Here is a 26995-nt window from a genome sequence, read left to right as displayed (position 1 = left end):
CTTGAGCATCCCACCAGTGCTGAACGTTGCAGCTATGGCAGATGTATCCATCCCATTTGGGTAAGGGACTGTGCACAGGATAGTGATATGTGACGTGGGTGTGGACCCACGTGAAGTTTCCCTTATGCGGAGGATGAAGATGGATCCGTCGTGGAGCTGCAAGGAAAGCTCGTCACTTCGGCACTCAAAGGCGTTTATTGAGATGCGAATTTCATTGACAGTGCATGTAGAGGGCACTAAGTGGGGTGGGAAAAGTAACGTAGTTATGGAGAAACACTGGAACACTCTGTGGGGGATTGGGTGCCAACACTTGGGATGGGGTAATGTCCCACACAACATGTGGTTGAGCCTGAGGTTGTGGATTATCACACCGTGTGAAACAAGGGTAGAGTATTGTCATACCTAACCACTGAGTTGCCCACAGGTGTAGGCTCGGTGCACATATGATAATGGTGGGGCGCAGGGGAGTGGGCAGTCTGTATGAGATCGAGGTCGTCACCTGATGGAAGAACCCTCGACTCGAGGGGGTGTGGTACAGGTTCCTCGATCGTCCAGGCTGGTTTCATGCATTGGAGGGAAACTGTCTGCTGGCAGACACTGACAAGGATGTCCATAGTACTGTCCGTGCGAGACACTACTCGATGCGGGCCAGAGTAAGGTGGCTGTAATGCCGGTTTGACTGTGTCACCCCGTAACATAACAAACTTGCAAGAGTCCAGTGCCGTATGCAGGAATACCTGTGGACGGGTATGTGGTCATGGAGGAGGTGTGCGGATCACGGCTATGTGTGTCCGGACACGCTCAACTATCGTGGGGAGGTCGGATAGATCGGCGATTGCTTCATCACTGACGAACTCTGCGGGGAGAACTAGGGTCTCACCATACAGGAGCTCTGCGAGTGAAGCCCGCAGGTCTGTCTTGTGAGCCGTACGTATTCCTAGCATAACCAAGGGAAGGGCGTCGCACCACTCACCACCGTGGCACACGAGTGCCGCTTTCAGAGTCCTGTGCCACCACTCGACCAGTCCACTGCTCTGAGGGTAGTAAGCCGTAGTGCAGAATCTATCAGCCCCACAGAGGATGAAGAATTTGTCGAACAACAGGAATTCAAACTGTCTTCCCTGGTCGGTGGTGATGGATGTAGGGCAGCCAAATCGAGCTATCCAGGAGGATACGACTGCGTGTGCTACGGAACCCGCTGTGATGTCCTGCTGGGGTATTGCCTCCACCCAACGTGTAATGCGGTCAATGATGGACAGGATATACCTGAAACCATCAGACACGGGTAACGGTCCTACGAGGTCCACATGTACACGTTGGAAGAGGCCTTTCAGGATGTCAAATTTACCTAGACTGGGTTGTGTGTGCCTGCCGACTTTGCTGCGCTGGCACAGTAAACAAGCACAAGCCCAAGTACGACAGTCCCTCTTCACATCTGGCCACACAAAGCGTTCTGTAACCAGACGTGTAGTAGCCTTAGCACCAGGATGTGCCAGGTTATGTAACGTAGGGAACACTTGACAACGCAGCACAGGAGGAACAATAGGCCGGGTGGTGCCCATGGCTGTATCACACCACAGTGGCGTGCCCGAGCCCGGTAGGTTGCACAAAACGATCTGAAGGGAAGTATCTGGGTCCTGTCGGAGGTTTTACAATTCGGTGTCACTGTCCTGTAAGTGAGCCAATTCGTCGAAATTAATGGCGGACGAAATTCCAGTGATAAGTGATAGGTAGTCAGCCACCACATTTTCTGAACCTCGAATGTAACGGATGTTTGTTGTGTAGTGGCAGATTAAGTCCATTTGCCAAAACCTACGTGGGGGAAGGTCAGCAGCGGGGTTACGGATAGGCTCCGCGAGGGGGCGATGGTCTGTGAAAATTATTATATTCCTTCCTTTGATGTCTGTGCAGAAATATTTTACAGCTTCATAAACAGCAAGCAATTCTCTGTCAAATGCTGACGATTTACTTTGAGCTGTAGATAGTTTTTTGGAAAAAAAAAAAAACCGGAGTGGTTGTGTCGAGTCATTGACATGCTGTTGGAGGACTGCACCTATTGCAAAATCACTTGCACCCGCTGTAATAGAGATGCAGGCATCTGGCAAAGGGTGGGTGAGAGGGACACCACGTGCTAATGCTGATTTAAAGTCTTCAAAAGCTCTCACCATGTTGTCAGACCACTGTACTCGGCGACTGCCCGAGATTTGTTTCCCGGCCAATGCATCAGTCAAAGGGGCTTGAATTGCTGCTGCCATCGGCAGGTTACGACGGTAGAAGCTGACAGTTCCTAAAAACCGGTGTAATTCACCAAACGACACTGGGAGAGGTAGATCACGAATGCAGTCAAACCGCTCCTGCGGGGGGGGGCCTATACCATCCGAAGAGACGGTGTACCCCAGAAAAGTGACAGTGTTGCAGCGGAGTTGTGACTTGTCATGATTGTTCTCGACTCCGTTACGTGTCAATAAGTCCTGTATCATGGCCGGGTGGAGTTCATGTTCCCTGTTGGAGAGGGAAAAAATTAGTGTGTCTTTGAGGTAGGCGTAGTAATATGTGGAGTTAAACAGGAGTGAGTCTATAAAACGCTGCCAAGGCTGGGCCTCGTTTATGAGACCATAAGGCATGTAACAGAATTCATACAGGCCAAAGGGTGTTATCACTACTGTCTTTGGTATGTCACGCTGTTCCATTGGTATCTGTAAGTATGCCTTGCGGCAGTCCGAGACACTGAAGATGCGTGCTCCACTAAGTACTTGCACAAAGTCTTGTATGTGTGGTATCGGGTAGGCTCACTCATTGTTTCCTCTTGCATAACGAACTACCCACACAATATGGTTGTGGAGCCAGACTGACAGTATCCCATACATTGGTGTAATGTTCCCTTCTTTTTGCACTCCCTACTAAGTATACTCTTTCAGAATCCCTAAATTTAATATTAGCAGAAGATTAATGGATGGCTGAACTGGTCCATAAAGTGGTTTATATTTTCAGATATAAGGTTTTGCTTCTCTCCTGGAGCAGGGGCAGGGTGGTTGTGGTTGGGGCCTCTCTTCATGTTTTCTCAGTCCGGGATCAATGACCACTCCCCCTTGCAAAGTCCAATCTTTTACCCCTCTGTTTTCCCAATTTTTATATTTTGGCTACCGTTTTTTTACCTCCTCCTGCATGTGTCTTAACTTCCTCATTTTTATAGTTTGACTCCTCTAACTGGAACCGTCCACTTTTAGCACACCCTCTCCCTTCTGCTTCGGATTTGCAGGACTAATGCCCTCACCGTTTAGTACTGTAACCTTCCTCTCAATTAATCGATCCTAATCCTCTCCAGTCCTTTTCCTTCCTCTTCAATTCTTCTGCCAGAAGAAAGAGCCTGGAGGAGAGGCGCTGTGTGGACCTCACCAGCAGTTGAGCTCCTGTGAGGAGATTGTATTTGGTATTTGGAGCTTGCTGTGAACAGTTATCTGTGTACACATGTTCATGTTGTATCTTCATTTTGTAATATAGTGTTTTGTAGCAACATTATTCCGCTTTCTGTGATTCATTGCAAACAATCAATCCAGAAACTCCACACCATTTTAAGAACCAAGAGTCTCTAAAACATTTGTAATCCATCGTTACATATAAATTTCGGAGTGGCAGAGTCAGAGTCAGACCCAACGTCGGCACATAGTATACTCTTCTCCAGAAGCACCAAAGGAGCCACAAACTTTAACTTCCCCTTCCTTTTGGCGATCATCATCTGTTGTCACGTGCATTCTCTCTGTTAGACACTGTGACAAGTTTTGGATTTTACCCGGGTTACTAGTGTGTAGTTAGACGTCAAGAATTGTACACTAAAACCTAGAATTGTGTACTACTACCTTTCTTCCTAGAGCCTAAGTAGTTTTCACCCACTATCAAGACTTGAATCACCACTTCTACTCTGAGAACCACCCCTCTAGCTTCATCTCAGCTGTAGAGATAAGTTTATTATAAGAGCTTTCGACAGATAAAACAATGTATGGATAGTTGCATAAAGACATTGTGATTTATGGAACATTTGAGAAAAGAAAATAACAGATTATTTTAAAATGTTGGTTTATATTTTTATTGTAATATTCTAGTGTTTCCACTTTTTGAATATTGTACATAGCACCTAAAACAATCTCAGTTATGTAGTAAAAAAACGTAATTACATACAAAACTTCTGTAAGTAAGTAGAAAATACGAAAAGTATTTTTTTTGAACAATTATTAATTAGTGAACAGTCTGTATTAGGTCATTCCATGGTTTTCTCTGATATTTGAGACGAACATAAAGTATTCTTGTACCACTTTATTTTGTGTCCGTTCTTATATCAAGAGGTAGTTTCTGTTCCAAGAAAATAAATAAATATTGAACATTGGTGTGTCATTTCCTCTCTAATCACTCTGCCTGCAGCTGGCAGACTTCACTTTGATCCATCCTACAGCTTGTTACAGTCTGTAGGTCCCTGGGACCTCAACTTGACAGCTTCTAATCCTTCTTAGCTCCTTTCCCCTTCTTTGAGGCTGAGCCACTCTTGCTGGAAATAAGCCTCACAATGACCTTCACTGCCACGACTGCTGCCGCTACAGCTGCTGCTGCGCACGCCAGCAGGAAGAGGATGACATCTAGCAGCAGGTACTGGTACCACGTCAGGTCCAGAGCCGCAGACCGCATGTGGCGCGCCCCACCGTGGCGCAGTACGTACTCTATGGAGTTGATGGCCGTATCCAGAGGCTTCTCCGGTCGGTCGTGGAACAGCCTGGAGTACTTTTTTGCGTTCTCCATATATCTGAAATAATTTTATACGTGTACCCAGTACAATTAGTGTGCAAGGAGAGATAGAAAAGAAAAAAAAATGATATAAAATTGGTTTAGGGAGTGTGTCAACAATATACTGACTGAAATAAATTCTCTGACCACGAATATCTTGGCATCAGCTGTACTAGATATACTACCTACTGGTGACACGCACAAATTTGTGCCGGACTGGGACTCGATCGTGGATTTCCTGCTTATCGCGGGCAGTCACCTTAACCACTTCGACTATCCGTGCATGCCTCGCAGACCGACCCAAACTTCCATGTGCCACACTGTCCACATTCCTATATAGTAGTCCCCTAAATTCATCATTTAATGCTCACAGCTTTACCCCGTACTTTATGCCTACAGTAAAATGTTGAAAGAAACAAATCTCATTAACTGTTGTTGAATTATATGAACAACATGCTTTTCAGAGAGATACTGATGTATAAGTAGGGTCCAGAATTTGAAAACAGCTTTTAGAACACTCTTGGCAACATCAATAATGTGTACTTCTGTCTTAATGACCACTACGAAAAAATTTCAAAAATGCAAATTTTGTTCATTGTTGGTTGACTGTTACTCTCAACTCATAAGTAGGGCCCTGAACCTCAAAATACTGAATACAACGTTCATTGTGGAAAGTAACATCAGTTAGCCTACTGAGATTTAAAATTTTGGTCTAAGTTTAACTCAAAAATTTAAAACCTCCGAATTTATAGGGAATCAGGTAGAAGGATTAATTAAAAACAATAAAATTAGAGGACTGACTCTGCTCTATTTTGTTGTACAATCACCGTAACTTATAAAACATATGATGACACAAATTACATGTAAACATGTTCAAAGGTTAAATATTCTATTCTATTTTATTTTATTCAGAATGGGAGAAGCCTGTACCACTCAAATGTTACTGGAAAGTGACATCAGAATGAGATGCACTTGTCCAGCACATTTTCCAACTGCTGTAGACTTTCGTGGTGGCATAGACTTTTACAGAAGTAAGGTGTGAGTGCTGATGAGCGGCGGTGGGGTGGGGGGGGGGGGGGGGGGGGGTGCGGGGGGTGTCATTTGTAGGCTATTCTGAGCTCAGTAGTGAAGCGGTGAGGCATCCCCTTTAACAATACAGCACTGTGATCGTGTTGATATGATACCAGCAGCTAGGCACAATAATTCTATTTAGTCCCACTGTGACGTGAAAGTAATGTTGCGTCTGCTCCGTGCTGTGAATGGAACTGATGAGAATGGTTGCTGTTTTCAATATTACAGTAAAGGTTGCGTGGTGGACTCCCCTTGCGTCAATGTGTCACAACTAACATTTTACATTCTTAATGCAGAAATGGAAATGACTAGTAGGTTATAGACCAGTGAATAAGTCACATCTTTGTTTTCCAATCAGACTCAAGTGTATACTATGCAAGAAATTGCCTCATTTCTTTTCCTGCCAAAGTAATTACACACCTTTCATTTTGATGTCAGTTCAGAAGGACAAATGTGTAGTTAATCATAGATAAATAATAAAGCCTTCTGTTGCATTCCAATTAATTATACTGTCTGTTGATTCATTCGTGGAACAAAATCTATACTATAAGTGTCTTCTAGTTATGTTTACAGAATATTACGTGGCCTCCACACCTCATAAATGCAATGCAGTATTAGCATGTGCACTCGAAAAATAGTGCATGTAGAATTCAAATATGTGTGTAGTTGCCTTGGCATAAAGAGAAACAAGGTAATTTGTTGCAAAGTGTACATTTCAGTCTAAAAAAAAAAAACGGAACTTGTCACACAACTCTAGTGTCACATCCATATATGTTGGTGAATATATGAACCTACTTACATTAGCACATTTTTAACTCATTTTCGCGTTACCTTCGCGATTTTCCCAGTTAATGTAGGTGGGGGTTCAGACTATTGTTCTTAGAATTTGTTCAGCCCCTTTCCCTGGCATCGTCAAAAAGTCGAACAAACTCAACACAGACAGGCAGAGATGTGTAGAACACCAAATATTAAACAACTTACTTCAATTAAATTAAAAAGAAAGTACCAGAATGTTTTACAAATACGTTGGTGTCTAAAAATATTTGAAAATAGCAGGACCCAAACCTGCTCCTTTCGAGTTGATAACTACATGTCTTTACCCACTATAGTGCAGTGTAGTCACTGAACTTCTGACACTGCGTCTCATCACAATCTCCTGAAAGCTTTTACCGGCGATGGGACATTAACAGAAATTTACTTCTAACAAATCGTATCGAAAGTGACATGTTTGCGATAAATGCTAAATGCACAGTTGCCGTGAAACGACATGGTGTCACATGACGTAACTTAAGTTAAAATACAAAAGCAGTGAAATACGTTAAGTAAAAACGACGTCTCCGGAGTTATTTATTAGTCGACTGCTATCGAGTTTTCATGGAAGACACGAGATTTTGAAGTCATTTCCCAGGAAGCTTCGAGTGACACTGTTTCCTCCCTTACAGAATACATCTGTTTTCATGTTGTATTTTCGTTAGAAGTACTGCATATCAATGAGTGACAAAGACGCCTCTCTTCCTAAATTATTTTCATTTACTTTTTTTGATATTTCAAACATCTCAAAAGTAAAGCCACTTGCTCTAATTTCGACTTTAATTTAGTTTATTTATTGATCATTTTAACCGAACTAACAGAACAGCCGCTGAGGCTAAATAATATCTTCGAGACGGAAGAAAACATCAATACATATCCGTGACATCAACAAGGTTACTTTGCAAGAGCAGTATTTGGTATCATTGAGAGGAGCAGAAAGGGTTACTTCTGTTCCCAACAGACTGAAAATTCGCAGTAAGTAGCAAGTCTAGTACAAATTTAGAAATGGCTGATAATGAAATTTTCACTGACATCAATAAATGGTCTAAAGGTGAAATTAAATTTTGAAAATACCCACTATATGCAATTCAGAATCTGTAAGATTTCCTTCCAGCATTGGTTTAACGTGAAGGCATGCAGATTGAAGAACTTGACAATGTTAAATTTCTGGAATTACAACTCGATAATAAATTCAGTTTGGAAGGGCATAACACAGAATTGCTGAAGCTCCTGAACAAATCTGTACTAGCGATGAGAATGATGTCGGACGTACGAAATACATAAAATAAACTTGCATACTCTGCTTCCTTTCTCTCTAGTATGCCATACGGGATCATATTGTGGGGTAACTCGTCATACCGAGCAAAAGTTTTTAGCGTGTAATAAGACTCACTTTTGGTGTAAATTCAAGAACATCATGTAGAAACCCGTTTAAGGAACTTTGAATTGTAACCACTGCTTCTCAGTATATTATTCCTTAATGAAATATCTCTATTTCCAACCAATAACTCAATACATAGTATCAATACCAGCAATAAGAACAATCTACATAAAGACCTAAAATCACTTAGTATTTCAGTTTTGACAGCACTTGGTCGCCGGCCATTGTGACCGAACGGTTCTAGGCGCTTCAGTTTGGAACCACGCGACCGCTATGGTCACAGGTTCGAATCCTGCATCGGGCATTGATGTGTGTGATGTCCTTAGGTTAGTTAGGTTTAAGTAGTTCTGAGTTCTAGGGGACTGATGACCTCAGATGCTAAGTCCCATAGTGCTCAGAGCCATTTGAACCATTTGAGCACTTCGCCACAACAGTCAAGAGGCTTATACCATGTGAGAATGCTAAAACTTTGCTATCGAATCCCTGTCTTGTATATTATGCTTTAATGCTTTAATCGACGTTCACTATTTTGTTTTGAAATCGTTTTAGATACTTGTTTCTCTTCTTCCATTGGCTATTCTAGCCACTGTTAATACAAGTTTGGAAATCTCCCACCAGAGTGCATTAGAATGCTGTAACGTAAGTATCCGTTCATCATAAGACAATGATTGGTCAGAAGCCGCAGCACACGTACTGTGGTGTTGTTACGCTCTTGGAAATACGTCCTACTTATGTATGAGATATCTTATTACTAAGTTACGTTAAATGAAACTTTAAGATATTCAACTGTATTAACAGTCATCAACGTTTTTCTTAATCTCGATTTAGCTACGTAGTTTTTATTTCAAAAATCGTGTAGTCACGGCTTCTGCAACGTTGTTCTCCGATTGTCGCGCTATTAATGTGCAGCATGAAAATGGCTGAGCCTGCTTTCTGTTCCGTAGTCAAACACGCGCGTGGAACACGGTTAAAAAGTGCCGAGAAATAGGCTGCTCTTAATCTTTTTCATAAATTTACGGAGATAATAGGCTTTGAAGTTTTCCCAGTGACATATATAATGCAGTTGTTACACAAACCCTCCTTGAATGTGTAGTGCAGTCGCTAGCGTAATGGAATGTGAACCAGTTGAGGTTAAAAGTGCGTTGATTAAAATCTTCATGGCATCATCGTTGTTTTTTTTTTTTTCTCGCTCAATGTGAAATACCCACATCTCGTAATTATAAAACTCATCATCATTTTTTATGAATAATGGACGTCTTCTTGTTTCTAATTACATAATGGACGCGAAATTCCTGTTTCCATTTCAAATACAAATTCTTAATTATCGTTGTTTTATGCAAGACTTCATAGAAGTTGTTGAAGAAAACATAACAATTTAATTTCCAGAGCGTCGAGTTATGGAGAGTCCAGTTTTCGGAGTTCTAATGTTGATCATATGACTAAAATGCGTAAAAAAACTTTAAAACTCACTATTTTTCATCTAAAATTTAGAAAATTTCCCAGGGCAAAACCCCCAGTATAGGCTCCCCCAATATTTTTTATAAGTCGGGGCCCCTGAGTCCTTATAATACCAAACGTGGCGTGATTTGATCCCTAGGTTGAGTACCATTGAAAATTGCTTAAACTTATGTCGTAAGTCCTATTTGCTGCCGAATCACAACATTAGAAATTGCCTGGATTGTTATGGGGACAACTGCGTCATACTTGGCTGAAAAAGTAGCTATCTTGAGTTCCCATTACAGCTGTATTGTAGCAAAAGCCGGAAAAGAACGAGTATAAGGGAAAACACATTGTTCGATAATTTTAAAACTGACAATGAGCAGAGCGTCATCTTGGTTTCCTACCGGATTAAAGATTACATGCTGGAAAAGACAGCATCGGAAACTGGACTGTCGATTACTACTGTTTGTGACTATTACGGTTTCTGTCGAGAAGTGTCTTACGTAATTGTGGCTAATGATGGTAGTGGTCCAATAGATGATGTCAAAAAGTTTGTAGAAGCAGATGAATTGCACATAACAACTCGAAAATATGGGAACGGACGACTTCTCAAGAACGAAACTGAACCAATTAGGGTACTCAGAGGCATAGAAGGAGCTTGAAGAAAATGTTTCATTGTGAAAGTGTATTCCAGAACTAAATTAACTTTAGTGCCTTTTGTTAAGAACTTAATTTGCCTGGCACCAAACTCATTACAAATGGATGGAAATCGCACAACGCTTTGAATGAAGAGGGATTTCACCACGAGTTTGTATTCCATTCTGTCTTCCGATGATCCGTCTGTGCACACACAGAACATAAAGCGATTATGGTAATCCCTGAAATCATCCGTCTGAAGAGAAGGACGATGGGGAGACCGAGATGATCTGTATTTTTCTATACATCTACATCCACAATTTGCGGTTACATGGTATAAAACTTCCCTGTGAGACTTGCCAGTTTCCTTAAGAGATGTTGCTACAATGCACCCTCGGAATTTCCCAGTACGAAGATATGGATGACAAGCAAGGTATTGAAATAACATGTAACGTCGTCATTGGACAATTTTCATGCATTGTTTTGGTTGTTGCCAACGCTATAACCGAAATCCACATCTTCGTCTTTTGTTCTAATAGTTCCGATCGCTGTAAACAAAATCGATGTCTTGTTCCAAAGACCTTGTAAAATATAACTAGACTCACTGATGGCACTGCAGTCGCGGGATAATTTGAACCTTCGGCTGGACGCCATTATAGTGGTTGTAGTCTGATGTGTTGTGTAGTATTGTTGTTTATGAAGACCCCTGATTCTACGTTGTATATTTGTTGGGGCGTACATACAGTATTTGTTACTCGTAATTCTACTGTCTGTACATTCCAATCAAAAGAAGTACAATGGTGAAGAGTTGTGCAGCGATTAATTGTACAAATAAATTCGAGAAAGGAACGAACATTACATTTCACAGGTATGTGGATTTTAAGTTGTTTTGTATGTCAGCGCACTTGCTTAATAAATGTTTTTGTAACACGGTATTAGCATAATGTCTGTGCATCTATTTGAAGGTTTCCTTTCTCAAAACCACAGCTGTTACAAAAATGGTTACACGCTGTCAAGAGGCAAGATTTCCGACCGACAGAATACCATTTTATATGTTCTCATCATTTTGAAGAAAGTTGGCTGATCGGTAGTGTTGTCATGGTCTAGGCTAGGTTGAAACATGATAATTTGGTCGTGAGTTGCCAAAGCACTATGCCATATATAACGCACTTCTCGTCATAAAATCTGAAGCAAGGTAGAGTCAGAAAATGTCTATATAGTGGGCAAATCTTCGAGTATTTTGATGCATTTTGCGTACATCTATCGTAAATGAACTACGAAAAATGCTAGGGGTCCAGTACATAACTCTTAGCTACGGCAGATTCCATGTAGTACGTAAGATAAATTCATAAACAGTGACTAGTTGCTGTTTGTTCATAAATTAAAAAGTATATTGTAGTAAGGTATTTAAATGAGGCATTACGTTTGTGACCTAACTCAACGGAAGGCATTTTATAACAAAAAGCGATGTATAAACATTCGAACTCCGCGCGTCAGTTTACCACTCTAATGGCCGCCGGCCAGCTATTCAATTTGTCCGCTCTTCACAGTCGACCACTCGTGCGGTTGTGGGGGCCTGTCTTGTTCCGCGACAGTCGCGCGTTCGATATATATCGCTTTCATACGTTCTTGGAAATTACCCAACAGCGATTTTCGAACAGCAAAGTGATGAAGTTGCGGTTGCTAGAGTTTAATATCTGCTAAACAACGTCCAATTGAGCTTCGTGACCAGTGAAAATCTTTCTAACGTGGATGTTTCGTAGCGAGTTGCAGAGAACAAGACGCAGCAGCGCTGAGTCAAGCGGTGCCACAGTACGAGGGGAACAGGAATGGCTGGTAGCGAAGTGTGCCCAGCAACCTCGCCGAGTACGCGGCGTGCGTGACTCAGCGGAGGCGCTAGGCCGCGGGCACTCAAAGCGAGATAACGTTTCTGGCATTGGGTAGCGACGCTGCTTATCTTGACCGTGATACCGGCCAAGGTCTCGTGATATCTTCTGCGGGGTCTCGAGGGAGCGAGATGGCGCGTGATTGGCACACTGGACTCTTATTTGGAAGGACGACGGTTCAAATTCGCGTCCAACCATCCAGATTTGTATGTTTTTCGTGATTTCCCTAAATTGCTCGAGGAAGATATCGCGATGGTTCCTTTGAAATGGCACAGCCAGTTTCCTTTTACATCCTGAAATCATTCCGAACGTGTGCTCAGTCTCTAATGACCTTTGTGTGGACGAGACGTTAAACCCTAACCTTTCTTCCAAGGCCTAGAAACGGTGCTATATGCTCCTTTGTCTCTATTCACCTGCGTCCACCCTTCAACCTCCCGGTCATGCCGCGTCTCGAAAGGGCACCCAGATGTGTTTGCTGTGCCATCTTACCCCCCACCCCCCACCGTCCCCACCACCGCGGCTCAATTATTCTACGTCAAACGCACGCATCGGTAATTTGGAAGAAGCATTGGTTACCGAAGTCGGGGACGCAATAATAGCGATACAACGAATGCCTCGCTGTCGTGACGGGCGAATCTGGATCTTGTTTTCTACGTTGCCAGGGGAATATCACACAATGGCGTAAATAGTAATGACTGAATCTGTTTTGATATCTACCAAAAGTAAACTTTTCTTGCCGGAAATTAATTCGTCGAATATGTACATTGGAAAAGTTCTTCGGGTTTTGTTGGAACTACAGCTTGTTGCCAAATGCGGAACAAAAAAAATTGCGTCGAATGGCACGGCCAGACATGCGATAATCTTTACAAGACAATCTGTGGTGTCGAGTTCCCCTTCGAGCTGCATTGGATAAAATGTAAGAAAGGGACATCAGCAAGGAAGAAGACTCGGTTTGACACGTCAAAACTGAGCACTGAAAAGAGTGTCATTATCTTTTCCTGCTTGGTGTAAAGTTATACATTAGAAGCAACTGCTTCTGAAAGTGAAGTGTCTGTCACGACTGTGGGGCTATTACGGATTCTGTCGCGAAGTGTGCTATGTCTGTGTTACAAACTAAAGTGTCCCCAAAGATGGTCATAACAAAACAGTAGAAACTGACGAGTCGCAGCTCGCGGCAAAGGACGGCTCCTGAGAAACGAAATCGAACACATGTGTGTCTTTGGTGGCATAGAGGGAGAATCGAAGAAGTGCTTTATACTTCGTTTGTACTCTCGGATAAGGTTCCTTTTAGTGCTTCTGATAAGGCATTTATCTGTTATGACAATCATAAGAGATGGATGAAAGTCGTAGTGCAATTTGCGGAAAGAAGGTACCGACCATTTTTTCGTCAGTTGCTCTACAGACCACGTGTCATCTGATGATCTGTCCATCAACACTTGTATGGAAATCCTTAAAGTCATCTATTAAGAGTGAACGTCATTCGCGGGAAGAGATGAGCTGCACATATTCCAGTACATAAACATTTCCATAACTTAACGCCGGCCTCAGAAATATCTTCCATCTGAAACTCTCCCCATATTTCTCAGAGATGCTGCGCGAGTTTATCCTGGCTACGGAAAACAAGAAATTCTGCTGCTTGTCTATACAATACGTTGCATTGTCCACAGTGAGGATATCGCTGACGAGGGAAGTACGCGTTCGTCTTTTGTCGTCTATGTTGACAACAGTTACACAGATATGCATTGTTATTCTAAATGATGGACGCATTAAAAAATTTCGTATTTATTCAAGTACAAATCAAAAATGAACAAGCTTTATACCAATGGAAAGAGGAAGTTTCAAGTTGTTTTCATAATGTTTGATATTAGTCTAATAAATTTAATAATTTGTAAATAATTAGGTTTTAATAATTATTTAACACTTAAAAATGTAATAAATGTTCAATGTGACCACCTCTGGCTGCACGGCAAACATCGACGCGGTAGCCAAAGCCGTCCCACACACGCGAAGGCGTGTCTGCTGTTACTGAGTGCACGGCAGCAGTGATCCGGTTCCGCAGATCGTTCAGAGTGGTTGGTAGAGGCGGGACGTAAACAGATTCCTTCACATAACCCCATAAGAAATAGTCGCAGGGTGAGAGATCAGGAGATCTCGGCGGCTAGAAGTGCAGAGCCAGGTCCTCAAGTCCCCTGCGACCGAACCAGCACTGACGAAGGGAGTCATTCAAAAAGCCTCGCACAACACGATGCCAAAGGGGGCGAAGCTCCATCCTCTTGGAAAGTGAAGTCCTTGGAATCTTCCATAACTCGAGGGAACAGCCATTCTCCCAACATGTCCAGGTACGGGAATCCTGTTACAAATCTTTCCGCAATGAAAAATGGTCCATAAACCTTTGTACGGGATACGGCACAGAACACGTTGAGCTTCGGTGAGTCTCTTTTGTGGTGTAATGCTGAATGTTGTGTCTGTTGACTTTTCTACTAAGGTGGAACGACGCTTCAGCGATAAATATTACACATCTACATTTATACTCCGCAAGCCACCCAACGGTGTGTGGCGGAGGGCACTTTACGTGCCACTGTCCCAGAAAGCCTGTGTGAGCGCTCGAATCTCTCTAATTTTCTTACTTTGTTTATCAGGCGATGGCGCGGAACTCTATCGAACGCCTTCCGTAAGTCAAGGAAAATAGCATCTACCTGGGAGCCTGTATCTAATATTTTCTGGGTCTCATGAACAAATAAAGCGAGTTGGGTCTCACACGATCGCTGTTTCCGGAATCCATGTTGATTCCTACAGAGTAGATTCTGCGTTTCCAGTAATTACATGATACGCGAGCAAAAAACATGTTGTAAAATTCTACAACAGATCGATGTCAGAGATATAGTCCTATAGTTTTGCGCATCTGCTCCACGACCCTTCTTGAAAACTGGAACTACCTGTGCTCGTTTCCAATCATTTGCAACCTTCCGTTCCTCTAGAGACTTGCGGTACACGGCGGTTGGAAGGGGGGCAAGTTCGAATTGGTATCCCATCAGGTCCGGCGGATTTTCCTCTGTTGAGTGATTTCAGTTGCTTTTCTATTCCTTGGACACTTATTTCGATGTCAGCCATTTTTTCGTTCGTGCGAGGATTTACAGAAGGAACTGCAGTGCGGTCTTCCTCTGTGAAACAGCTTTGGAAAAAGCGACTCGTTGTAGAAATGCGCCATCCTCCATCTTTGCTAGCACATAACCGCAAAATGCGAGATCCTTTGTCATTGCGGTTGAGAGCCTGCACACGTTGTAGTCGGTAGGGCTTGCACAGCAAACGCCGTCTCAGAACTATCCATACAGTTGGTTGGGGTCTTCCAAGTTCTCGACTGGCTCTATTGGTAGACTTACTGGGACTGCGCACGAAACTTTCTCGAATCCGTGGGACATTATCCTCTGACACGCGCAATCGGCCTGTGCTTTTTCCTTTGCCCACACTCCCAGTCTTTTTAAATTGCTTAAACCAATGGGTAATGCTTTTGCGAGTTGGTGGTTGAATACTGAATTTGGTACGAAATACCCGCTGCAGTGCAATTTGCGACTCACTTTTCGCGAACTCAAGAACGCAGAAAACCTTGTGCTCCACAGTAGCCATCTCACTCACAACTGACAATGAAACGAAATGACTGCCCTATTGCCGCGCGAACTCTACCGGCCGCTTCTGAAACCACCATCGCCCGCCCGCTGCAGCCCGCCGAAAACTTTGAAACATCCTCGTTTCATTGGTATAAAGCTTGTTCATTTTGGATTTGGACTTTACATACGAATTTTTGAAAATGGATCCAGCGCTTAGAATAATCCTGTATATCGCGCTCAGTGCACACGCGACTTCGATGCCCAAGGTTTCTCCTAAATTACCCACGCATCTATAGATGAAACCTCTGCTGAACTCAAAACCTCTTTCCCGCGCCCGGGTTCGCGGGTTCGATACCCGGCGGGGTCAGGGATTTTCTCTGCCTCGTGATGACTGGGTGTTGTGTGATGTCCTTAGGTTAGTTAGGTTTAAGTAGTTTTAAGTTCCAGGCACTGATGACCATAGATGTTATGTCTCATAGTGCTCAGAGCCATTTGAACCATCAAAACCTCTACCCAAGTGGACTATTGCCAACACACCCATACTGCTGTATCACGCACCCGTGTCTTCCCGCCACAGCCTGGCCCATAAAGGGCAGCCGTGATGCGGTGTTTTCAGGTACATACCGAAGATTTCCCTGAGACCTTTACGGCTGTGTCGCTTTCCCTTCTTGTCCAGTCCGATTTTGCGGCACATCTCTAACGAACTCGTGATGAACTGACCCTTTTTTGCAGCTGGTTTCAGTCAACATTATCATCACCTAACAACATTACATGTCATTAAAGCATATCTGATATTGGTACGTTATCATCCCTTGATAAATAAGGTATTAATGCAGCTTACGTTTATATAATGAGAAACAGATGTGTTTAAAACTGTTAGTCAGGATAATGGAAAAATCAGAATTGAAAACTGGTCCAGGGAAGGAGATCGTGAAATTCAAATTACTGAACTGAGAAAACAAAGAAGAAATACGATTTTTAAAAAAAGGTGCCTAAACCAAGAGCGTGACTAGCGAGGAGCAGGTAAGTGTCAATGCCCTTCTAGACCCCTTAGAAAAAGCGAACTCACACTCACTCCAATAAAGCTCACACAAGTGTAAATCAGCATCAGTTTTAAGAAATTGAGAGTATTTAATGGACACTGATTAGAAGCGAGTAAACTAACAACTATTTATCACGTAATCTCAAAATTATTTACTTGTTAGCTGAGTAACCATTCTATTAGTCCATCTCCCTCTTGCCCCCCTCTCTGCCCATCTCCTCATCCTCTATCCCGCTCTCTCTGTCCACTTCCTGCTGCTCCCCTTCTCTGTACATCACCCTGTTATCACGCCCAACACATCCCAATGAGAGTTGCTGCGTTTTACCTGCTTAGTATTTCTTTCCAGATAACAACGGATGGTGTACCAAGTTTCGTTGAAATCGATCCTGTAGCTTAGGAGGACATGTTGAATATTTATAATACTTGGAGATTTGCTGTTATTTTCACTGAAAATGGAGATTCTAGAAACTTGCAGTACCGTTGTGTCTTCAATTCGTTATATTGCTCCTATTTTTAACCAGTCGATGTCAAATAGGAAGTGCGTACATGTGTCACAACGTTACCTACCTGACAGCAAAACAAGATATACAAATCTCAGACAAACTGTACTCTCTCCCTTAAGAACGTAGTATGTAGTAGGAACCAACTATAAAGTTGTATCCGGAATGTGTTTGGTGATTAATAAGGACACTGCCGAGTTTTATTTCATAAGAAATTGTGTTTCGTTCCCTTCACTTCTCTTCCTGTATTGCCCCTCTCCCCATCAGTTCAGATCCTGGGCACGCTCTCGATTTCAACTACAGTTGTGTTGCTGATGAAATTGTATTGTTTGCCCTAGTATTGGTAAGCGTCGTTAGTGGAAGTAGTTAACAGTAAGTTTGAAAGAAAGACTGAGAATCAAGTCCACCAAGGCTGAAATAATGCATAATTATCGCGTCGAAAAGGAAATCGACGTGTTACTATTTTCTTTTTTTATGGGGGGGGGGGGGGGTATTGTATTTATAACCCTGTATTCACCTGACCAAAAGTCTTGTTCCTCCTGCCACCGAACTTCACTAATTCCCACTATATCTAACTTCAACCTATCCATTTCCCTTTTTAAATTTTCTAACCTACCTGCCCGATTAAGGGATCTGACATTCCACGCTCCGATCCGTAGAACGCCAGTTTTCTTTCTCCTGATAACGACATCCTCTTGAGTAGTCCCCGCCCGGAGATCCGAATGGGGGACTATTTTACCTCCGGAATATTTTACACAAGAGGACGCCATCATCATTTAATCATACAGTAAAGCTGCATGCCCTCGGGAAAAATTACGGCTGTAGTTTCCCCTTGCTTTCAGCCGTTCGCAGTACCAGCACAGCAAGGCAGTTTTGGTTATTGTTACAAGGCCAGATCAGTCAATCATCCGGACTGTTGCCCTTGCAACTACTGAAAAGGCTGCTGCCCCTCTTCAGGAACCACACATTTGTCTGGCCTCTCAACAGATACCCCTCCATTGTGGTTGCACCTACGGTACGGCTACCTGTATTGCTGAGGCACGCAAGCCTCCCCACCAACAGCAAGATCCATGGTTCATGGGGGAGACGTAGCAGTGTTAAATATGGTATACCTAAGATCGGCCATAAAGGGAAACATTTATGAAAACTATTTAATTCTGTAGTAATACAGGGGATCAAGCCACAGTAATTTTAATCTCCCATCCTCCATAAGTTTTCATGGTGATCCCAATAAAACTTAAATATTTATCATATCTATAATAGTTTAGGATTTACTGTTGAAGTGAAATTAACAAAGACCTGAATGCTAAAATTTGAACGCTTTGGTCGATCTTAACGATCGACATTTCAAATTGAAGCGCATCATTAAAATGACAACCGTAGTGAATATCAACTCTGTAACTTTATTTGTTTAAAAGATATAGTAAATTTAAATTATCAGTATTTAAGTTAAGCATCAGATCATCGTTTCCTCCACACAAAACACATTGAACGATGACAGCATGACAACTTATTCAATCATTAGGTAATAGAATACTTGTTGTAATGTTTAGTGCATAACAGTTACTTTAGTTCTTTATTTATTTATCAGAAAGCACATTGGTGCAAGGCTACTCGCCGTGACATTCAAAGTTTAGAAGGATATTATATTGGTTTTATGTAAAAGAATTTAACGTTTATTATCTAATGGATATCACTGTTACTTTATTTAGAACGTGAAAGTGGTCAAGATTTGACAATGAAAAGTAATGTAGAATAAGTTGTAGCCAATCAGATGGACGGCTTCAGGAAAGGGAACTGCCCTAGTCAGTTGAGTGACGATGTTCGACGCGCGCGGAAAACACGGCCGGACACGGGCAGAGAGGGGCAGTTCTGGTCGGGACACCAAAGGGGACGGTTCGGCTGGAGATAACAAAAAGAGACAGTGCTGGCGGAGACGCGGAAGCGGACGGTCGGTGTTTAGGTTGCTGAGAGATGAGACGACTTAGAAAATTTCGCGTTGTGTGGTACCGCGGGATTTAGTCTCTGAGCGCGAAGATAACGAGGTGGAATATTAGACTTGTATTTCGCGATGAGATTGTGAATGAACGAACTGTGTCAAATGGATATGCGTTCGAGTGTAACAGTAACTCTAAATACGACCACTTCCGCTATTAGTTTGCTTTCTGAATAAACATTATTCTAACCAAATCGCAACTGTTTGGCCTACATCATTTATGGGTCGTTAATTTAGTTCCCGATATTATTACTGCTGTTATTATATGTTACGTTAACTTTGTATTTCGCAAACTTGCCATCAGCCAGAAAATTTAACCAAAGGGTCACAAGTGTCTAATTTAGGGCGTGTAATGCGACACGTGCGGTTCACACCCTAGACGAGTTTTAGCCAAGACATTTCGACGAAGAGGAACCGCATGTGAGACCGAACATCTTTGGGATGTTAGCTCGCACGGAACAAGACCGGTTTATGACTTCATATCACACCTTCACGTGTACATACATCAGTAAAACATGAAGACCTGATACGGAAGGAGGGGGACTCTACCTTCTCAAAGTAAAATACTATTACCTTCAACAAGCAGGACTTAATAGTTCAAACTGAACAGTTGAGAAACTGACATGTTAAAAGCACATTTACTTCACACCAGGAAGCGGCGACAGCGGTTTATTTCAGAAACATGGGCTACTTCAGCTGCGGTTGTCATCAACAGAAAACTATTTGAAATTTTCTTGTCTCTTAAGAAATCTGCTTGCAACCTTTTTAGACAGGCTTTCTTTCCCGTACAAGCTTATTTTGTGACTCGATTTCTCTGATGGGCTGTAAGGAAGCATCTTCTTTACCCGGGAAACAGCTTTGCCAAGGGACTGAAGACATTTGTATGATCCTATCTGGGAAGCACAATTCTTCAACTCATCTACAGTGAGTACAGATTTTAGTTTATGCCAGTACTTCCTTTTTCTTTCAGTTTCCTTCTTACAATGAGTAATTAAATTTTTATCAGATGAGGATGCCTTTATCTTCGTGTTTTCCTATCTTTTTCTACCCTGTTTGCGTTCTTTTCCTTTACGGGTGCTGTATTTGCTGGCATCTTTCTGCAGCTTTTCTCGAAATCGTGTCTTATGCTTTGCTGACATTGTTTTTCCTTTTTCCTGAATAAATAAAAAGTCACTATTAGTATAAAGGATTAAGGCACTTGCTGTACCAACCAGCATAGCTTGAAAATGACAAGGAGTGTTAAATGGTTTAGATTTTAGTAACAACCCAAAAACACTGCCACAGATGGGACACAATTACTTTCAACATTCATACGTTGCCATTTACGTATTAAACACTACTTTATGTGTCACTGCGTGTATTTATTGAGTTTTCTCACTCCTATGCTAAAATCAATAGAATTTTTATAATTGCTTCTTCGTGTTTTTTGTCATGTATGGGACACTAGAAGCGTAGCTGTTTTTGTAAATTGCTGCATACTTTTCTTTAAAAACTGAAATTTGTTCAAATGGCTCTGAGCACTATGGGACTCAACTGCTGTGGTCATAAGTCCCCTAGAACTTAGAACTACTTAAACCTAACTAACCTAAGGACAGCACACAACACCCAGCCATCACGAGGCAGAGAAAATCCCTGACCCCGCCGGGAATCGAACCCGGGAACCCGGGCGTGGGAAGCGAGAACCTGAAATTTGTCTGAAGGATAACGTACTGCTCTTGAAACTCAAGAACTGAAACAACTGTGGCTGCAACGTAAATTTAGATAACTGCCAACGTATAAAGCAAACATTTTGTCCTCCATCCTCATCTACTGAAGTGCTGACTTGGTTTAACTGTATTTCCTCAAATGGTTTCGTAACTCCGGTAATTTTCTCACGACACGCAAATTGAACTTTTGTAGATTCAGAAAATTAGGACGTAAATTTAATTAAAAATAAAAATCAAAAAAGTCTCTGACTTTTTCACATGGAATCACCCATATGTGTTGGAGTTCCGTTCCTGTTTTGAACTTCATGTAGAGCGGAATGGAACGTCATATATGTGTCCACATAAATCTGTAATTCAAATACTGGCTAAGTCTGATGACCGTTAGGAAGATTGGAAACTGGCGGCAATAACAAAAAGTTAAGAGAATGTGACAACGGTTTAACACGACTTGAGAGAAATGCCTGCTAGCTATAGGGCGCTCCAGCTACAGAAAACGTATTCCAAAACTTACGTTGTCAGCCTAATCCAGATACATCAGTTCATTAGAACTTTTGTTAACTCAAATAATTGGGACGCTCTATCAGCGTTCTGCAAAAACTGCGCTTGACTTGGTAGATTAGAAGTCTCATAATTAGACCCAGTGAGCACTTTCGTCCATGGCAAGTCAGGACCAAATGATGGTAGAGAAAAAGGGAGGGGGAGCGAAACGAATATGCATTGACTCTGACGTGTCTTTCTCTCGTATCAAGACAGCTGACGATCGAACCGTATCGTGTTGCTGAAGCGCCATGTGTTATCCACAGTTTTATGTGGCAGAGTATTTAGAACTAGCCAGATGTAACACCAGGAAACCCTTAGGCAGCGTGTAGTTCAAATGGCTCCAAGCACTATGGGACTTATCATCTGAGGTCATCAGTGCCCTTGACTTAGAACTACTTAAACGTAACTAACCTAACGACATCACACGCATCCATGCCCGAGGCAGGATTCGAACCTGCGACCGCAGCAGCCGCGTGGTTCCGGACTGAAGCGCCTAGAACCGCTCAGCCACAGCGGCCGGCGTAGCATGTAGTACATGATAATTTGTTATTTACTGTGAAAGCTACATCCTAAGAGTTTCAAGCACCAGTTTCAACTGTTTGAGAGCTTCCAACAGCTGAGACAGCAATAAAGAAAGTATCTACTTACGTTCTTGTGCAAGCAGATTTAAAGTAATCTGTAGATACATTACCTTGGATTTGTGAGAATTTCTTTTAGAGCCCAACTCAAAGATTCTTCTGTGACATTGTTAAAGTTGAGCATAATGCCGTATCCAGAGTCTTGTGCTTTGATAAGATTTGGTGTTTGGTCACCAAACACAGGAAATCCAAGTAGAGGCACGCCATTATGGAGAGCTTCTTGCAAACCCATCATTCCTCCGTGAGTCATAAACAGCTTTATGTTTTTGTGAGCTGAGAAAGAAAGAAAGAAAGTAACATCAGCAATTGTCAAGCATGTTGATAAAAAGAGAAAACAATTTATGACCGTTTGTAAGGAATTAATAAGCAGCAACTGATAATTTTTTATATTTTTGTGAGCTGAGAAAGAAAGAAAGTAACATCAGAAATTCTCAAGCATGTTGATAAACAGAGAAGGCAGTTGATGACCGTTTAGCTGAGAAAGAAAGAAAGTAACATCAGAAATTCTCAAGCATGTTGATAAACAGAGAAGGCAGTTGATGACCGTTTATTCTTTGACATGTGAAATTATGTATGATTCTGATACTTCCATTTTCTTAACTTTTGCTGAGTACCAGTCTCTTTAGGATACAATGATAACGTCCATATTTTGTTTCGCCTCTGCTGACTTATATGCACGTTTAGAACGTTTCACCTGCGAGTTTAAGGTTCGGATTGGTACGCAATTTAAGAGAGAAGCCGCTCTTCCAATCTGTTCGGCAGACACTGTTACCGAAATAAATAATTTTGTTCCGTGAAACCTCCAGACACAGTTTTGTTCACCTGAAGCAAAGGTCGGTTAGCCCACGTCAAGCTAATCACGGCACAGTTGTTAACCCTGTGAAAAATTGTCTTTATGAATGAAAAAAAGACTTTACAACTTTGTAATGATATAGAAATTTATTGAGATAACTTACGAAATCGGTAGATGTGTCAATTTGTAGCAAGCAGCCACAAGTTTGTGAATCAGTATCCCATTCCGCCACCGGGAGCGCCAGTGTAGTGCACAGTTAAAATGTCTGCTTTCACTGCTGTGGAGCGTACTCGATGTGCGCTTTGAAACTTTGTTTGTTCCACAGATCGATGAAGAAGACCGAGATTGGAAGGTTTACTACCAGCAAGATGGTGCACTACCACATTTTCTCACGGAAATTTGATGTTTCCTCGATAACCGCTTCCCAGATCGGTGGATCGGCTGTGAATGTCCAATCGTACGGCCACCTCGCTCCCCAGACTTCACACCACTGGATTTCTTTCTCTGCGGTTTCGTTGACCGTGTGTGTGTTTCTCCTCTACAAAACAAGAGAGCCGACCTGAAAAATCGTTTTTACGCTGCCATGCACAAGTTGCACCCGATTTGCTGCGACGAATGTGGGAAGAAATTGATTACCAGTGGGAAGTTTGCTGCATCACAAATGGAAAGAACATATGTGATATAAAAAGAGAATTTTATCAATTTATACTATAATTTTAGAGAGACTACTCTTGAATCTCTTGTAGACAGCTCTTTAATCAGTTCAGTATACTGACAACAGCATCGCATTACATTTGCTACATTATGAAGTTTGTCACCAACCCATCACACTGTGCAAGCATTCTCTTTCATAAATATAGCACTAGAAGAAGAAACGACTTCACTATCCATCACTCAGTGTGGCTCAGAAAGGGGAGAAGTACTAAGTCATAAAAATCTGTAACGACCTAGATAGTGGTGCAAGAATTTAATATATTATAAAATTAAGTTCAGACATGGACTGAATTAGTTGTGACAACTCCTTCTCCATCATATAAGAGTGCCTAAATGCTTAATAATGTGACGTCTCTCTCTCTCTCTCTCTCTTTCTCTCTCTCTCTCTCTCTCTCTCTCTCTCTCTCTCTCTCTCTGTGTGTGTGTGTGTGTGTGTGTGTGTGTGTGTGTGTGTGTTTTAGGTTAGGTTATGACTCCATTACATGTAAAAATGTAGGTTACGACAATCATGCAAAAGGGGAAATGTTCTAAGTTTTTGCGTCAAGAAGATTTACAGTAACTATGAAACTCACTTGGAGATCATAATTGTGACCTATTGAAGATACAACAAATAAGTAAACTAAAGAACTGTGGTAGCAAGATCTCAAAATTCGGTTTGATTACAGAAGAATGTTGGAAAATGGTATCTGCAGTTAATGCTCACACAGTTTCGGTTCTAAGTTTTTCCCTGTGTAGGGGAACTCGGGGCAGAACGGGATAGCGGGGCACAATGGGAAATTGCTCTTTTTCAGATTGGACAGTGTTGCAACCTGTTGTATGGTCATGTAACTATTTCTCCGAATGGAAGGGAAGTGAGGGCAGCCATTTTGATTTAGTTTGAAGTTGCGTTGTTCTAACGTTTGGTGACTTTCAATGCCAGGTAAGCTGTTAACTGTTAATTGTATACCCTAAAATGACACATTCCCTTAAAGTGCATGGCATTTGTTATACTTTAGTTATTTAATGCGTTTAAGTACGTTAGTGATTACCCTCCATGACAGTTGTTAACCGCAAAAGTGCTCTTGGGGCGGAACTGGACGGGGCAGCGTGGTATAGTGTCCCGTGATGTTCATGGATACCAGACTCTCCCAACCAGCTGTGTTCGCCGAACGACTCAGCTTTCCAGATATCGCCCGAGGCTGTCATTTCAGTCCCATTAATCTGTCAAAATACTCGGTGGACTACAAGACGAAAAGGAAAAACCGTCGTATTAACAAATTCTCCTTATAAGAAGGAACTGCAGAATGCTGTCACACGTAAAGTAGGCCTACAGAAAGGAGGAGCGTGCAGAAATATGAACAATGTCAGGACAGAGACGTCAGGTGCAATGCAACTTGAGGCAAAAATATCAAACTGTACACCCAAAAAAACCAAAACAGAGGACATAAAAGGCCTTAAGAAAAATAAAAGGAAGAAGATGATGGAGAAGAGAGAATCAGAGAGAGAGAGAGAGGATGCTGAGTGTCTCTACTGTGGGGACTTCTACTCCGCTTCTAATGAGGGCTGGGTCGCATGGCACAGTGGGCACACAATTCATGTGCTGGCAGAGACAGTGAAGATTGAAGAGGAAATACTGATTTGTGGCTATTTTCGAAAGAGCTAGTAGTTAGTGGTTTCTTATTTTGAATAATGACTTTTTAATTGTTTAAGTTACACATTCCTTAGTGTTATACAACATTTTGTCATAATTTAATACGATATTCGTTATTCAAATTCAACGTTTATGCAATAATTTAACAAAAAATACCCTTACCCCATTCTGCCCCGTGGGTGGGGCGGAACGGGAAATATGCAAGACTGTCTTGAAAAAATGGAAAATGTATTGTTTTAAGTGATTTTAAAATAAGGTACTTTAGGTTACACTACAAGGTGTTTTTTTATCACTTTAAGAAGTGTTTCCTTGCGTTCCCTTATTTTATAGAAATTGTTCAACACTAAGTATCCCGTTCCGCCCCGAGTTCCCCTACGTAATGTTAATTGTTTCACTCGCACTCACTTGTCAAGAAGCACAAGGAGCAGTTTGCCGACGTCCTGTCGGTAGTCGCTACCTATACGCACTAACGCGTCAGTTGGACACAATTTGGCAAGATGTCCCTCGGGGAGCCATCCGACAAACTTATAAATCCATGCCAAGCCGAATAACTGCTTGCATAAGGGCCAGATGTGGACCAGCGTGTTATTTACTAACCCAATTTGTGAAGCTTTTTCTCCTGAATGGATCATCAAATTTTTCTGAAATTTTAATCATTGATTTGTCAATAAATGTACATCATATCTACCGAATTGCGTCCCATTTGGATAATTCCTTCGTGATGTGTCTTTTTTTGGTCTTACATTGTATTTGCTTTACTGTTGCTCGTAATGCTTAGTTTGCCAAATAGAACTTGGAGAATTAACTGGAGAATGGCTGACTGCCAGATTACGTACCTCACATAAATGTACATGAACCTAGTCGAGTGACTCAAAAATATTTAAAAACAATGAAAACAGTTCAATACGGTTGATGTACTTTGCTGGCGAGTAGTGTTGATCATTGATGTGATCGTCTCATCGACGCCATATTATCGATATGTTCGTCCACTCAGAAGTACGCTTGAGGATGCTGGAGAGAGTGGAAGAAGAGGAAAGAGAAGGTGATTCACTAGAATATTATTGATCTTTAATAATGAATGACAAGATAGGTGAAGAAGCAAACGTAGGAGAGTAAGAGGAGAAAAATAGACTCGAAGTGAATTTAAAAAAAAAAGGCAGGCGATGCTGAGGATGTTTTGTAATTCTTATTACAGCCAAACGGCAGGTATACAGACTTACCTAGTATGTCACTCTGAGGAAACCATTTTCCAATCTTGAGGTTGTGTGGCGGATTGGCGAGAGTATCTGTTTCAAACTTCCAGATGATTTTCTCTTTGAGCTTGGAGAACACACCGAGGAAGACGTTAATTATGTCTTCTGGCAAGTCTGCACTTTGTACGTTGCTACCCAAGCTAAAGTAGATCACACCGTCTGTTGCAGCATCCAGAAATTTTTGCAGGTCCTGGAATGAAACGCATCTCTGTAGACGACACATTGCGATAATGTTCGGTTCACAGTTTCGCTATAATTATAGTAAAATATAATTTTAAGTTTTTCCTCGCAGTACAAGTTACCACTCTTCACTCGTTGTGGTCTTTTTCGAAATTATGGATTAACGTAACTTTCAGCACCAATCTCTCCTGTGCAACTTTCTTCATGTCTGCAAAACTACTGCGACCTGCATACATTTCAGTTTGCTTATAGCATTCAGTCTTGCTCTCAAGAATTTACTTCCCCCCAGTACCAGGGACGCTCCATTACCAAATTAACTATTCCTTGATGGCTCAGGATGTATTCTTCTGATCAATTTTTACTATAAATCCATTCTCTCGCCGATTTGATTGATTATCTCT

General features: G+C 41.9%; 1 protein-coding gene across 1 annotated transcript in view; it reads right to left on the bottom strand.

Annotated features, from left to right (window-relative positions):
- Nucleotides 1-4057: 4057 nt before the first annotated feature.
- Nucleotides 4058-26995, bottom strand: part of LOC124544701 (UDP-glucosyltransferase 2-like) — a 73762-nt gene continuing 50824 nt past the window's right edge. The window contains exons 4-6 of the mRNA XM_047123340.1: nt 26382-26604; nt 22078-22297; nt 4058-4792 (exon numbers count right to left, since the gene is read on the bottom strand). Coding sequence (XP_046979296.1) covers nt 4492-4792; nt 22078-22297; nt 26382-26604 — 744 coding nt within the window. The 3' untranslated portion in view covers nt 4058-4491. The remainder of the gene's footprint in view (nt 4793-22077; nt 22298-26381; nt 26605-26995) is intronic.

This window comes from Schistocerca americana, chromosome 8 (assembly GCF_021461395.2).
Source record: "Schistocerca americana isolate TAMUIC-IGC-003095 chromosome 8, iqSchAmer2.1, whole genome shotgun sequence".
NCBI lineage: Eukaryota > Metazoa > Arthropoda > Insecta > Orthoptera > Acrididae > Schistocerca > Schistocerca americana.
This window is presented reverse-complemented; position numbering and strand designations above follow the sequence as displayed.